Below are 15088 nucleotides of genomic sequence, written 5' to 3' on the forward strand. Positions count from 1 at the left end.
TTAACCTTCAACAAGGACCGGGTGTAGTCACACTCGATTCAACTAAAGTTTGAGAAACTGACACCCACTAGCCACCTGTGTGCGAAGCACGTCGGTAGAACCAGTCTCGCGTAAGCGTATGCGTAATGTCGGTCTGGGCCGCTTCATCCAACAATACCGCTGAATCAAAGTATGAAATGCTGGTAAGCAGTATAACTATTATCGCCCACAACTCTTTTGTGTTCTACTCGTGCATATAACATCTACGCATAGACCTGGCTCGGATGCCACTGTTGGGAACGCAGTATTTCAAACAATTTACCTACGATCACGCAAGATCTATCTATGTGATGTATAGCAACGAGCGGGAGAGTGTGTCCACGTACCCATGTATACCGAAAGCGGAAGCGTTAAGTAACGCGGATGATGTAGTCGAACGTCTTCGCAATCCAACCGATCAAGTACCGAACGCACGGCACCTCCGTGATCTGCACACGTTCAGCTCAGTGACGTCCCTCGTACTCTTGATCCAGCTGAGGCCGAGGGAGAGTTTCGTCAGCACGATGGCGTGATGACGGTGATGATGAAGTTACCGACGCAGGGCTTTGCCTAAGCACTACAACGATATGACCGAGGTGGAAATCTGTGGAGGGGGGCACCGCACACGGCTAAGACAACTGTCAACTTGTGTGTCTATGGGGTGCCCCCCTCCCTGTATATAAAGGAGTGGAGGAGGGGAGGGCCGGCCCTCTCTATGGCGCGCCCCAAGGGGGATTCCTACTCCTAGTAGGAGTAGGTATCCCCCCCTTCCCTAGTTGGAGTAGGAGAAGAAGGAAGAGGGAGAGGGAGAGAAGGAAAGGGGGGCCGGCCCCCACCCCAATTCGGATTGGGCTTGGGGGGGCGCCCTCCACCTGGTCGCCTTCTCCTCTCTTCCACTAAGGCCCAATAAGGCCCATTGACTCCCCGGGGGGTTCCGGTAACCTCCCGGTACTCCGGAAAATGCCCGAACTCATCTGGAACCATTCCGGTGTCTAAACATAGTCTTCCAATATATCGATCTTTATGTCTCGACCATTTCGAGACTCCTCGTCGTGTCCGTGATCACATCTGGGACTCCGAACTACCTTCGGTACATCAAAACACATAAACTCATAATACCGATCGTCATCGAACATTAAGTGTGCGGACCCTACGGGTTCGAGAACTATGTAGACATGATCGAGACTCATCTCCGGTCAATAACCAATAGCGGAACCTAGATGCTCATACTGGATCCCACATATTCTACGAAGATCTTTATCGGTCAGACCGCATAACAACATACGTTGTTCCCTTTGTCATCGGTATGTTACTTGCCCGAGATTCGATCGTCGGTATCTCAATACCTAGTTCAATCTCGTTACCAGCAAGTCTCTTTACTCGTTCCATAATGCATCATCCCGCAACTAACTCATTAGTCACATTGCTTGCAAGGCTTATAGTGATGTGCATTACCGAGAGGGCCCAGAGATACCTCTCCGATAATCGGAGTGACAAATCCTAATCTTGATCTATGCCAACTCAACAAACACCATCAGAAACACCTGTAGAGCATCTTTATAGTCACCCAGTTACGTTGTGACGTTTGATAGCACACTAAGTGTTCCTCCGATATTCGGGAGTTGCATAATCTCACAGTCATAGGAACATGTATAAGTCATGAAGAAAGCAATAGCAACAAACTAAACGATCATCGTGCTAAGCTAACGGATGGGTCTTGTCGATCACATCATTCTCTAATGATGTGATCCCGTTCATCAAATGACAACTCATGTCTATGGCTAGGAAACTTAACCATCTTTGATTAACGAGCTAGTCAAGTAGAGGCATACTAGTGACACTCTGTTTGCCTATGTATTCACACAAGTACTAAGTTTCCGGTTAATACAATTCTAGCATGAGTAATAAACATTTATCATGATATAAGGAAATATAAATAACAACTTTATTATTGCCTCTAGGGCATATTTTGTTCATATTTTGTGAAGCCTCATGCCGCTTAAAATATTTTTTTGCACAATATCAAAGCCGAATATGCAATGTCATTCGGCTTGGAGCTTTTGGTTGCCATAGGTGCTACACATATTGAGGCTTTTGGTTATTCGTTATGAGTAGTGCAACAAATATCCAAGGTTTATCAATGTTTTGATGAATCACTTCTAGTTTATCTTGAGGTATGTCTAGATGTAAATTTTACCTTAGGTTGCTTTAATATTGCTCATATATCTAGACATGACAATTGGAGAGCAAATGAGTTGGAACAACAAGCATCCGACTACCATGTTGATCGTGGTGTATTGCATATCTATCAATAGCCGATGATTGGCCTCACCGACATAGGTAAGGCCGAACCAAAGCCCACCGCTTCAGCCACTAATGAAATTTTTATGCAGGTGAAAGCAAGGACTGTTCATTCTTGATTATCTACAAAATCCTAGCGAAAGGGTGAACAATATGGTCCGGAGGATGGCTTTGAGATACATATCTATGGAACTTTATCACCAGATTGTTAATGAAGTTGAGAAGGTTTCACCCAAGTTTGCATCAAGGATTCAAACAAGTAATGGCCGATATATACTTATCGCCCTAAGAATGTATGAAATGGCCAATCGACTATTGACATCGTCCTTAAAAAAGCTCCGTGCACATTATTTTCGGCACACAAGCTTTGCCCAAAAACAAGGGGGCATGTGTTGACATCAGATTTTGGCATGGCTAAAAACTTAATTAAGATGGTCTCAAATGGAAAAGTTCTCAATATGTGAAAGTTCAATATAGTCAAAATGAGAAACTTTGATGTTTGGGTCATCACCATCCGATCTCATCTAAAGTGCCAAAAACGTGCTCGAACTACTAAGATTTTGGCACTCAGAGTACTATTTAGCCAATTACACCTCCAAGACAGCCTCGTATGAGGAAATTTTCTACATGAATTGTCTTCGTCTTGTCAAAACGGTCGATTTTGATATAAAAACCATCTTAATACAAGGTTGTATGCAAAAGTTAAAGCCATCGAAGTGTGACCCTTGTTGGAAATATGCCCTAGAGGCACTAATAAATGGTTATTATTATATTTCTTTGTTCATGATAATTGTCTATTGTTCATGCTATAATTGTGTTATCCGGAAATCGTAATACATGTGTGAATACATAGACCACAACGTGTCCCTAGTAAGCCTCTAGTTGACTAGCTCGTTGATCAATAGATAGTCATGGTTTCCTGACTATGGACATTGGATGTCATTGATAACGGGATCACATCATTAGGAGAATGATGTGATGGACAAGACCCAATCCTAAGCATAGCATAAAAGATCGTGTAGTTCGTTTGCTAGAGCTTTTTCAATGTCAAGTATCATTTCCTTAGACCATGAGATCGTGCAACTCCCAGATACCGTAGGAGTGCTTTGGGTGTGCCAAACGTCACAACGTAACTGGGTGACTATAAAGGTGCACTACGGGTATCTCCAAAAGTGTCTGTTGGGTTGGCACGGATCGAGACTGGGATTTGTCACTCCGTATGACGGAGAGGTATCTCTGGGCCCACTCGGTAATGCATCATCATAATGAGCTCAATGTGACTAAGGAGTTAGCCATGGGATCATGCATTACGGTACGAGTAAAGTGACTTGCCGGTAACGAGATTGAACAAGGTATTGGGATACCGACGATCGAATCTCGGGCAAGTAACGTACCGATTGACAAAGGGAATTGTATACGGGATTGATTGAATCCTCGACATCGTGGTTCATCCGATGAGATCATCGTGGAGCATGTGGGAGCCAACATGGGTATCCAGATCCCGCTGTTGGTTATTGACTGGAGAGGAGTCTCGGTCATGTCTGCATGTCTCCCAAACCCGTAGGGTCTACACACTTAAGGTTCGATGACGCTAGGGTTGTAGAGATATTAGTATGCGGAAACCCGAAAGTTGTTCGGAGTCCCGGATGAGATCCCGGACGTCACGAGGAGTTCCGGAATGGTCCGGAGGTGAAGAATTATATATAGGAAGTCAAGTTTCGGCCACCGGGAAAGTTTCGGGGGTCACCGGTATTGTACCGGGACCACCGGAAGGGTCCCGGGGGTCCACCGGGTGCGGCCACCTATCCCGGAGGGCCCCATGGGCTGAAGTGGGAAGGGAACCAGCCCCTAGTGGGCTGGGGCGCCCCCCATGGGCCTCCCCCTGCGCCTAGGGTTGGAAACCCTAGGGGTGGGGGCGCCCCACCTGACTTGGGGGGCAAGTTTCCCCCCTGCCCCCCGCCCCCCCCCCTTGTAGATGGGATCCAGGGCCGGCGCCCCCCCCCCAGGGGGCCTATATATAGTGGGGGGAGGGAGGGCAGCAGTACCACAGCCCCTGGCGCCTCCCTCTTCCCCTGCAACACCTCTCCCTCCCGCTTGCGCTTGGCGAAGCCCTGCCGGGATCCCCGCTACTTCCACCACCACGCCGTCGTGCTGCTGGATCTCCATCAACCTCTCCTTCCTCCTTGCTGGATCAAGAAGGAGGAGACATCGCTGCTCCGTACGTGTGTTGAACACGGAGGTGCCGTCCGTTCGGCACTCGGTCATCGGTGAATTGGATCACGGCGAGTACGACTCCATCATCCCCGTTCACTAGAACGCTTCCGCTCGCGATCTACAAGGGTATGCAGATGCACTCCTTTCCCCTCGTTTCTAGTATACTCCATAGATGGATCTTGGTGATGCGTAGAAAATTTTAAAATTCTGCCACGAGCCAAAAGTGGCGCGTCCCATCAGACAGCCATATAACTGATGTCTGATGGGTAGCGCCATTGATTGCCTGTTTGCACGAGCGATTCAGCCCTGAATATGACCTCAATCAAAAAGCGTTTATCATGAAAGTTGTTCGCCTTGTCAAAACGGTTATATTTTCTTTTGAGCTCATTTTCATCCAAGGTCGTTTGTGGCCTGTAGGATCCAAAAACCGAATTGCTGTCTTAGACTTACCTAAATCCGAGTTCGGTTGATTTTGCAAGGATTTGGATGAAATTTGAAGTCCTTTTCTTGTATAGGAACTCTAGCCGGCTCATAAACAAATGAGAGGTGACGGCCGATTGAACAACACACAATTGATAAAAACCATCTATTTTTATCTTTTCTCCTTAACCCTAATTCTTCTTCTCGTTGTTCGTCTGTAGAGCGGCGACCTCGAGGCCCTAGGGGCGATCAGGTCAACCGGGGGCAGCCTATAGCCGTCGTGCGCCCTGGCGAGGTCCCTCTCGGGCGAGTGGGGTTTCGGGTTTACAAAAAGCGCCAGCCAGATTGCTCGTATAGCAATATGATACAAGGAAGGATATTGGAGAGCTAGCGGTGTGTCACCTAACCACGTATCCTCCCAAAACCTTGTTGTTGTTCCGTCCCCAACAATAAATTTCACCCTATGGAAGAAGGTTTCTTTCACTCTCATGAGTCCCTTCCAAAATGGTGAATCATTAGGTCTTATAATAACCTGGGCTAGAGTTTTGGAGTGTAAATATTTATTACGGAGGATTTGTGCCCACATTCCTTCGGAATGATGCGATAATCTATAAAGCCATTTGCTCAACAAGCACTTATTTTTCACCTCAAGGTTCTCGATCCCAAGACCCCCCCTGGTCTTTTGGTCGACAAATAATATCCCATCTTGCCAGGCAATATTTTTTCTTAACCTCGTTAGACTGCCAAAAAAATCAAGATCAATAGAAGTCTAATCTCTTGCGTACCCCTTTGGGCACCTTGAAAAAAGACAGGAGGAACATCGGCATACTCATTAGTACCAAATTTATCAATACGAGCCTTCCTCCATAAGACATAAGCTTACCCTTCCAGCAGCTTAGTTTCTTCTCGAATCGATCCTTGATACATTTCCATTATTTATTAGTCAATTTCCTATGGTGAATTGGAATACCTAGATAGCTGAAGGGAAAAGATCCCAGTTCACAACTGAATAGGTTCTTGTAATTGTCTTGGTCTTCTTTGACACTACCAAAGCAGAACAATTCACTCTTGTTAAAATTGATCTTTAGCCCCGACAATTGTTCAAATAGGCATAATACTAGTTTCATATTTCTGGCTTTTGTGAGGTCGTGCTCCATGAATATAATGATGTCATCCGCATATTGTAGGATAGAGACTCCCCCATCCACCAAATGGGGAACCAGTCCACCTACCAAGCCCTTCTCCTTGGCCCGACCTATGAGAACTGTCAACATGTCTGCCACAATATTAAACAGTATCGGAGACATCGGGTCTCCTTGTCTCAGGCCTTTATGCGTTTGAAAGTAATAACCAATGTCATCATTCACCTTTATTCCAACACTACCTCTTTGGACAAAGGAATCACCTTATTCCTCCATGTCTCATTAAATCCTTTCATGCGCATGGCTTGCTGCAGAAAAGGCCATTTGACCTTGTCATAGGCCTTCTCAAAGTCCACTTTGAATATAACTCCATCGAGTTTCTTCGGGTGGATTTCATGTAAAGTTTCGTGTAAGACAACTACCCCCTCTAGGATGTGTCTTCCAGGCATGAAGGCAGTCTGACTTGGTTGCACCACCGAATGGGCAACCTTTGTCAGCCTATTGGTGGCCACTTTTGTAAAGATCTTGAAACTCACATTCAATAGACAGATGGGCCTGAATTGCTCTATGCGAATGGCTTCCTCCTTCTTAGGCAGAAGAGTAATCGTGTCGAAATTTAAATGAAACAGTTGTAGATGCCCATTAAATAGATCATGAAACATATGCATAAGATCATCTTTCACAATATGCCAACATTTCTTATAGAATTCTGCCGGGAACCCATCTGGTCCCGGTGCCTTATTTGGTTTCATTTGAGCGATCGCCTCAAACACCTCCTTCTCAGTAAAAGGTGCAGAAAGGGTCTCATTATCCCCTGATTGCAACTGAGGGATATCCTCCACCACACTCCCATCTAGAGTCACCGCGTTATCTACCGGTGGTCCAAACAACTGCTTGTAGTAGTTGGATATGTAAAGCTTAAGATTCTCATGGCCCACAATTGTTCCCTCATCTTGCTTAAGCTGAATAATCTTCTTTCTCCTATGCTTGCCATTAGCAATCATATCGAAAAATTGGGTGTTGTCATCCCCTTGGACGACCTTAAGAACTTTAGCACGTAAGGCCCATTTCATTTCGTCTTCTCTAAGCAAAGCACGCAATTTTGACTCGGCCTCTGACTTGCATGCTTGCTCGGACTCGTCCAGCAAATTCGTTTCTGCCCGCAATCTAGCGTCTGAATCAGCTGGATAAGTCTCTCCTTCTCTTTTTTATAAATCCCACTCTCATTTCTGGCCCAACCCCTCAAGAATTGTCTCAGGTGTCTAATCTTATTCTGCCAGCGTTCCATGTTGGATGTGCCCACAACTGGCCTAGCCCACTCTCTTGCCATCATCTCAATAAAATTTTCTTTTTCAAACCAACTGAGTTCAAACGAGAAAATGTTTTTATTGCCAATATGAGTTGCGTCACCCAAGTCAACTAACAAGGGTGTGTGGTCCGAAATCGCCCTTTGCATCGCTTACACCGATACCAAGGGGTATTTATGATCCCATTCCACACTCGCAAGTACCCTATCAAGCTTCTCGTAAGTAGTAGGAAGAGAGTTTGCCCAGGTAAACTGTCTACCCGAGAATTCTATCTCCCTGAGATTGAGACTCTCAATGATCATATGGAACATAAATGACCACCGTCCATCAAAATGATCATTGTTCTTTTCTTCCTTCCTCCTAATAATGTTAAAGTCGCCACCCACCAAAAGTGGCAGCCTTTCATCCCCATAGATCCGAACCACACCCGCCAAGAACTCCGGTTTAAATTCTGGTTGGGCTGCGCCATAAACTACCACTAAGGCCCATCGGAAACCATCCAATTTCGACCTAACCCAGAACTTCACCGTATAATCTCCTCGTACTACATTTACAACCTCAAGAGTCTCGCACTTCACTCCCAAGAGAATCCCACCGGATCGCCCTCTCGGCGGGAGGCAGTGCCAATCAAAATCAATGCCAGCCGTAAGCGAGCCGAGGAACTGAGACATGAAGTTGTCTCTACCGGTCTCAAGAAGTGTGATGAAGTCTAATTTATCTTCGATGGCCGTTTCAGCGAGGAATCTTTTCTTAGCCAAGTATGCCAGACCTCTGCTATTCCAAAAGATCCCTTTCATATTTCATCATGGAATTTTTTCTTGAGTTTCACTCTCGCACTCCTACGGACTGCCGACGTTGGATAAATCTTCCTCTTCCAGGATCGTTTAGGTTTATCTAACACCAACACATCCTCTCCATGAGTTATAGTCTGTTGTACCCCCTCAGACAAAGATGGGGGATCACTTGACAGTTCATTCTCTACCCCTTCTGCCTCTTCTTCAGCATCCGAAGACGCATCATTTCGTCACAAAAAGTCTCAAGCAAAGGGACACCCAAGTTATTAATGTCAGCATCCGACATAAGCTTAACCGCCGCTAACGCTCGGATCAATTCTGAAGCTCTCTCAGCCTCTAAGTCTAAAATATTATTAACTGATTTAACAATTTCTTTTCCATTAGACCCAAGAGAGACTCCTATGTCATAGGCTCTACTAATGATCACATGCTCAGAAAAATGCAAAATAGAACATTGCTTATTGACCGACATACCTGTCTGAGACTTGATGTCCCTAAGCTTGGCGGCCCTCATAGCACGACCAAGCTGAAAGTCGTCGGCGTCTGGCTGGTCCTGAACCCGGCTACTGACACGCCTGTCTGAGAGCACCGGGTCCGGATGGCCGCCAAACGCGATCACCTCCTCCATAGTCCGTGCCTGCGGTGAGAAGACCTCCTCCTCGAGTCCGTTTGTGATGCAGACGGTACCTTTGAATATCCAGTTCAGGAGGTCTCTAGTAGGGGAACGGTGGACCTCATGGCTACACTTAGTCAGGAGGTTAATGGAAGTTCACCTATCAGATCAGGGAGACTCCTTCAGCTGGAAGCTAACGAGTAATGGAGTGTTCACGGTTAAGTCGATGTACTTAGATCTTATAAATTCTGGCCCAATCCCACGATCGCTTCACATTTGGCGAGTTAAGGTTCCCTTATGAATTAAGATTTTTATGTGGTTTGTTCACAAACAAGTGATCCTTACCAAAGATAACTTATTAAGGCGGAGATGGGTAGGTAGCTCGCGGTGTTGTTTTTGTGTTCATGATGAAACAATACAACATTTATTTCTTGATTGCCCTCTCTGAAGTTACTTTGGCTGTCTGTTCATGTAGCCTTTAATATTATTCCTCCAGATAGCATTGAAACGTTGTTTGGAACGTGGCTAAATGGGGTGACTACTCATATCGCGTCTAATATTCGGATTGGAATATGCGCACTTCTTTGGCTATATGGAACTGCATGAATGATATGATTTTTAACAGAAGACCTATGATTAATTTCTTGCAGGTTATATTCAGGGCTACGGCATGGATCCGTGCGTGGTCTACTCACTCCTACGGCCTTCAGGGAGCAGCTGGCTACTGGGTGTAACCGATGGGAGATGGCAGCACGGTTTTTTTTCAATCGGTTTGGATGGCGGTCGCTGCATAGGATAGATCCTTAGTGAATCTCCGTCCAGCCGGATGCGGCTTTGAGCTTTGTACTCTTTATTTCTTTGCTCCTTTTGTGAGCTGTACTTTGCAGACCAGACTTTGTTTGATTCGTCGTTTTTAATAAAGTGGCCGCATGTATCTCTCTGATGCAGAGGCCGGAGGATGACCTCCTTTTCAAAAAAAAAAAGATTGCTCTTATACCACGCTTCCGGACGTGTCTCCTTCGACATGAGCGTGAGTTGTGGTGTATCACCCCCGGCATCGAGGGTGCACGATGACGTGTTCGTGTGCGAACAATATCCGCGAATGGGCATGCTCGAGTGGGAAATGAGGGTGGGATTTGCCGCATTTTGGAGCGAAACGCGTCGATGGCCATTAATTGACGCTCTTCGTGATGGATATGGGATATGCAGGGGAAAAGTATCAGGTACTCCCATCTATGGGGTACTCCGGGTGCTCCAAGTCAAGAAAAAACATTCATAGATGTTTCAAAAAATTCCAAAAAAAATGTGAATGTTCAAAAGGAATGTAACTACAACCCCTAAAAATTTAAGGTCCAAACTTGAAATGCACATTAAGAAATAAAAATATGAAATCTGGCATGAAGTGTAAAAAAAGACAAAGATCAAAATAGCCACTATTCACATCTGGATTTCATATTTTTGTTTCTCAATGTACATTTCGAGTTTGGACCTGAAATTTCTATGGGTTGTAGTCACATTCCTTGCGAAAATTTATCTTTTTTCTGAAATTTTTTAAAACATTTAAAATTTGTTTTTGAACTTGAAGCACCGGGCCCAAGGATGAGAGTACCAGATATTTTCCCGGATATGCAGCTACTGAATTGACAAGGGCGAAAGTGGCAGCCATACGAACAACCACGCCATTGAGTAGGCTACCTGAAACTTCCCTCCAGCTCTATCCCGAATAGTTCACTCCCCCAGCCTTCAAATATGGAGGCTTGCGGGCAGGATATGGCGCACGCTCCATAAGTTATACAGGCCGAGGGCTGGACGACGACTCTGTTAGTGCGGTTTCCAGCCAAAATCATCCGTATTGATACGATTATTATGGTGATCCGGGCCATATGACGACTCTGCTAGAGTTGGTCTAACACTACACATAAGAGCCGCCGTCGCAGAAATCCTAGAACCAGGAAGGCTTATTTTGCTCAACTAGTAGAACATATTTTACAGAGCAAGTTCAGCAGACGAATGCGAGGAGCAGGATCTCAAAGTGTTTCCGAAAATAGGGTCAGTTGCCCCCTCCTGGGCCTCCGAGCGTGAGCACAACATGGTGAAGGTCACTGCCGCTCCTCTCCGGCTCGGACTTGACAACTCTGGCCGGGAAGCCACGCCGAGCATGGTGACTGTAGTCAGGCCGTACAAAGCCTGTGGCCTGCGGCAGCGGTCGGGCGTGCTGGTGCTGGGGAGGAATCGCCGAGCTATTGAGAATCTGATGCTGCATTACAGGTCTTGGTGCTGTTACTCCAGGTCCCTGACATTAAAAATGGCACAGCCTCAATAACTTGTAGGAGTAGCACATAATTTACGTTTGTGATTAGTTCCAGATGGATGGATGGATGGATGGATAGGCTTACAGGAGCGAACAGAACGCCTCTGAAAAGCTGCCCACTGACGACGGCTGTGACGAGATACCCCGAGTCGAAAGCTCCATCAACCGTCCCATGAACCTCAGCTCCAATCTGCAGATCAAACCACCAGACACGATAGCCATCAAGAAAAGCTAAAACTCCCTCCCTCTGTAAGGAAATATATAAGATATTTCTTTACATAGGGAGTACTAGCTAGCTAGTGTTGTGGAAGGGAGAGAGAGGCATACAAGAGGTGGACCGGATGGCCTGTGCTGCTGCTTAGGCTCAGCTGTTAGGAACTGCATTTCGTGTCGTTGCTGCGGAGCAATGCCGCGGAGAAACTGGTCAGTCTTGATGCCTCCGCTGGTCCTTCGAGAACCGTTGGCGTTGAGACGAACCAACGGTTGCATTGCTGATGAGATTAACCCGCCTGAAATCATCTGAGCTCCATTCTGCTCCTGATCTTTTTCGGACTGGGAAGGGGACGAATGCTGGGACAGCGATAGTGAGTGCTCCTCCTGCTCCAACTCCATCTCATTTGGACCAGCATCTCCAGTTTTTCTTCTTTTCACATGCCCATTTTCTGAACATGTGAACCAACGGATTATCGATAAATGCAAGACTTGACCAATATATAGAAATTGCTTTGGAAAGATGAGGTATTCACTTACCTAGACCACGGAGGAAAGGGTTTCTTTGCTCAATTTCTGCTTCTCGAGGTTTATGACCGAGTTCCCCGTTGCTTGCACTTGCATCCTTGTGCTGTAGTACCATACCATATTGTGTATCACATACAGTATGTGTTTGCATACTAATAAGAATCCCTCCGTACCATATTAAATGTCGCTAATTTAGCACAAAGTTGTACTACCAAATCAACCAACGAGAATTAATTAATTAATATGGAATGGAGGGAGTAAAAGGTTCAGGTACTCACGTGTTGTGCTCTCAACAGCTTGCGCTTCTCCTCACTCCAGTGGTTGCTCAAAATCTTGCACATTGAGATGTTGTATCGGCCATTTGGATGCCCGGAGCCTAATTGCAGAACGAGTAGCTCATTCAGGGGCCGTTCATCTTCACCGCATCTGTGGAATTTCAAGGTATGCCAAATTGGTACTGAAGCAAGTAGAATGTACTACGTATTTGTTTGTGCAACAAAGATTACCCTCCATAGATTGCAATATCAGTATTCATGATGACTGCTGAATGAGAAAACCGGCCCTGGGGTTGCTGCCCGCACGTCTCAAGTTGAGTCCAAGACCGATCAACCACATCAAGAATCCATGCATCACTGTAGTATTGCTTATCACCAACTCCTCCAATTACATAGATCTATATATACAGATAAGCTTTAGTATTTAGTATTTAGTACTCCCTCCGTCCCAGTAGTGTCAAAAACGTTCTTATATTATGGAACGGAGGGAGTAGTATTTAGGATGATTTATTTCTTCTTCCTTTTTTGCGAAATAGGATGATTTATTTCTTCACGGAGTAGTAACGTTTCAGTACATGGTGCTGACCTTAGATCCAATGCCAAGGGCTGCATGACCTGCCCGGACACCAGGTGAGGCTCCTTTTACTGAAAACTGTCAAGCAACGAAATGAACATCAGAAATTCATCATCTACTCTAGTAGGCAGATAAAAGAAAAAGAAAAACATACGAGTACTACTAGTAACATGCGGACAATGACATGACGCTTACCCTTGACCATGCCATGGTGTCCATGTCGAGCACGTCCACCTCGCCGTGGTAGCGGTCTCCGCAGTCCCCTCCATAGACGAAGAGCCTGTTGCCGACCGTGACGGCCCCGTGGCTGTCCCTGGGCGCGGGGACGACCTCGCCGGCGACCTGTGGCGACGTCCACGTCATGGTGGGCAGGTCCAGCACGTGCACGTCGTTGAGGTAGTTCCCCTCCCCTTCCCCGCTCCCGCCGAAGACCACCAGCTTGTCGCCGCCGGCCGCCGTGGTGACGGTGTGGCTCTCCCTTGGCGAGGGCGGGGTCCCCTTGCAGGGAGGCCTGCTCCACTCCTTGGTGCGTAGGTCCAGCACGTGAAGGTCGTTCACCTTCTTGTTGCCGTTGGTGCCGCCGAAGACGAGCATCCGGTGGCCGATGAGCGCGGCGCCGTGGCTGTCCCGTGTCCCGGGCCTCTGCCCCTTGGTCGCCAGGGAGCTCCACGCCATTGTGTCCAGGTTGAGGGTGAGCACGTCGCTGAAATGCAGGCCGCCGCAGCATCCCTTGGATCAAAGAAAACATCATCTCATCGCTGCTGTAAATTTCTAGTACTACTGCTTTTCACTCTGCGGCAATAATTAATTTTTGCTACTACTCCTATATCACTGGGACTGGGAGTGGGAGTGGGAGGGAGTGGCAACATGACAAAACAGAGAACCCCACAAGACAAGATTATTAACACACCAAAAAGGGCATTTCTTCTTGCCCAAAAAGAGGCTGCAACCTAGAGTCTCTTGATGGTTATTTTTTTGATTGTAATCTCTAATCTGACCAAAAGAAGAAGAAACTGATCTAGCAGCAAAATGGAACTGACGAACTAGCTAGCAAGCCCAAGAGAGAGACATGATCAAAACAAGACAGAAATGCCAAGGAACAAGGCTTTTCAGGGATAAAGTGATTAATACATATACATACATACCCCGAAGACGTAAATGACTCCCTCGAAGAAGCAGGCGGAGTGCCCCCATCTCTCGGGAGGGTTGAAGCCGACCACCTTCGGGTACAGCCACATTGCCTTCCTCCTCCTCTCCATCTTCTTCTTCTTTGATTCTCACTCTCTCTGACTCTGTGTGTGTGTGTGTTGGTGAGACCAGAACCAAGGAAGGAGGAGACAGCAGGAGGATATGGAAAGAGAAAGAGGGGAGGTGGAAGAAAAATCGCAACAAATAGTCACACCAGAGGAGAGGAGAGGAGAGGAGGTCCCTGTTGCTGATGCGATTTGCCACAAAGCGGAGGGGAGCTGAGCTAGTGAGGCATCACACATCAATCAATCCATCCATCCATCCATCACTCGGACAGACATGGACAGGAAAAGATGGGTGCCCCTCAATTCATGTCCAAGGTTTGCAGCTCACTGTCACCACCAGTCCACCGCAACCCACTCACCCATCACTATGCCAGCCCAGCCAACGATCAACGATGGATGGATGGCACATCACACTGCTATACTCGCCCGCCTAGGAGTAGGAGTAGGAGTACCGACGGGCGACGGGAGCTGGAGTGGTGACTGACCATGACCATGCACAAGAGGCAAAGTGTTTTATGATGCCGTGTCGTCGCAGCTCTAGTGAGCACGGCATCTACGCAGAGAGCGTGTGTGCGTGGGGAAGCGTGCGCATAGGAATGTGTGACACAGCAACAAAGAAAGGAGTATCTAATTCAGCGAGCACTCCTATACGGTTTGGCTTTGGCTTGGTTTCTCTTCCCCTCTTGGATGGGTAGGGCATACACGACGCACCAAACGCCGTTGCTTGGTTTCCTTTCCTTGGAGGCTGGACTACTACTAGTCTAGCTGAAAATGATGTGTAGTGGGAGGCTCATTGGGGTGTGTGCAATGGGCACGGAGAGGCGTGTCACCCATGGGGTTCGCTGCTGCTCCGGATTCCCAAGCTGGATCCCTGGAAATACTATCACATTTCTTTTCTCTTGGGGACAGACCCTCCCACAGTTTTGCTTTCTCTGTTCATGCTATATTTCTTTTATCTTTCTTTTATCTTGCATGAAGATTCATACATGTTTTTTTCTTTTTTCATATACTATCCCACTTGACTAAGACTTGATTCATTCACGGTGATGACTTACTTCGCTACAACCACTTAACACATCAATATAGAAGATCTCTCATATTCGTAATAATGCATAGGATGGCATTTAA

At 46.6% G+C, this 15088-nt stretch overlaps 1 protein-coding gene across 1 annotated transcript; it reads right to left on the minus strand.

The window, feature by feature from the left end:
• Nucleotides 1–10639: 10639 nt before the first annotated feature.
• Nucleotides 10640–14434, minus strand: LOC123078210 (acyl-CoA-binding domain-containing protein 4). Its single transcript, XM_044500629.1, has 9 exons — nt 13853–14434; nt 12903–13436; nt 12720–12785; nt 12365–12531; nt 12137–12284; nt 11871–11961; nt 11448–11782; nt 11206–11310; nt 10640–11102 (listed from the first exon to the last, which is right to left on the minus strand). Exons 1-9 carry the CDS (start codon nt 13964–13966, stop codon nt 10860–10862), a joined length of 1803 nt encoding a protein of 600 aa, XP_044356564.1. The 5' UTR covers nt 13967–14434; the 3' UTR covers nt 10640–10859.
• Between the last annotated feature and the right edge of the window lie 654 nt (nt 14435–15088).

Source organism: Triticum aestivum, chromosome 3D, assembly GCF_018294505.1.
Source record: "Triticum aestivum cultivar Chinese Spring chromosome 3D, IWGSC CS RefSeq v2.1, whole genome shotgun sequence".
NCBI classification, from domain to species: domain Eukaryota; kingdom Viridiplantae; phylum Streptophyta; class Magnoliopsida; order Poales; family Poaceae; genus Triticum; species Triticum aestivum.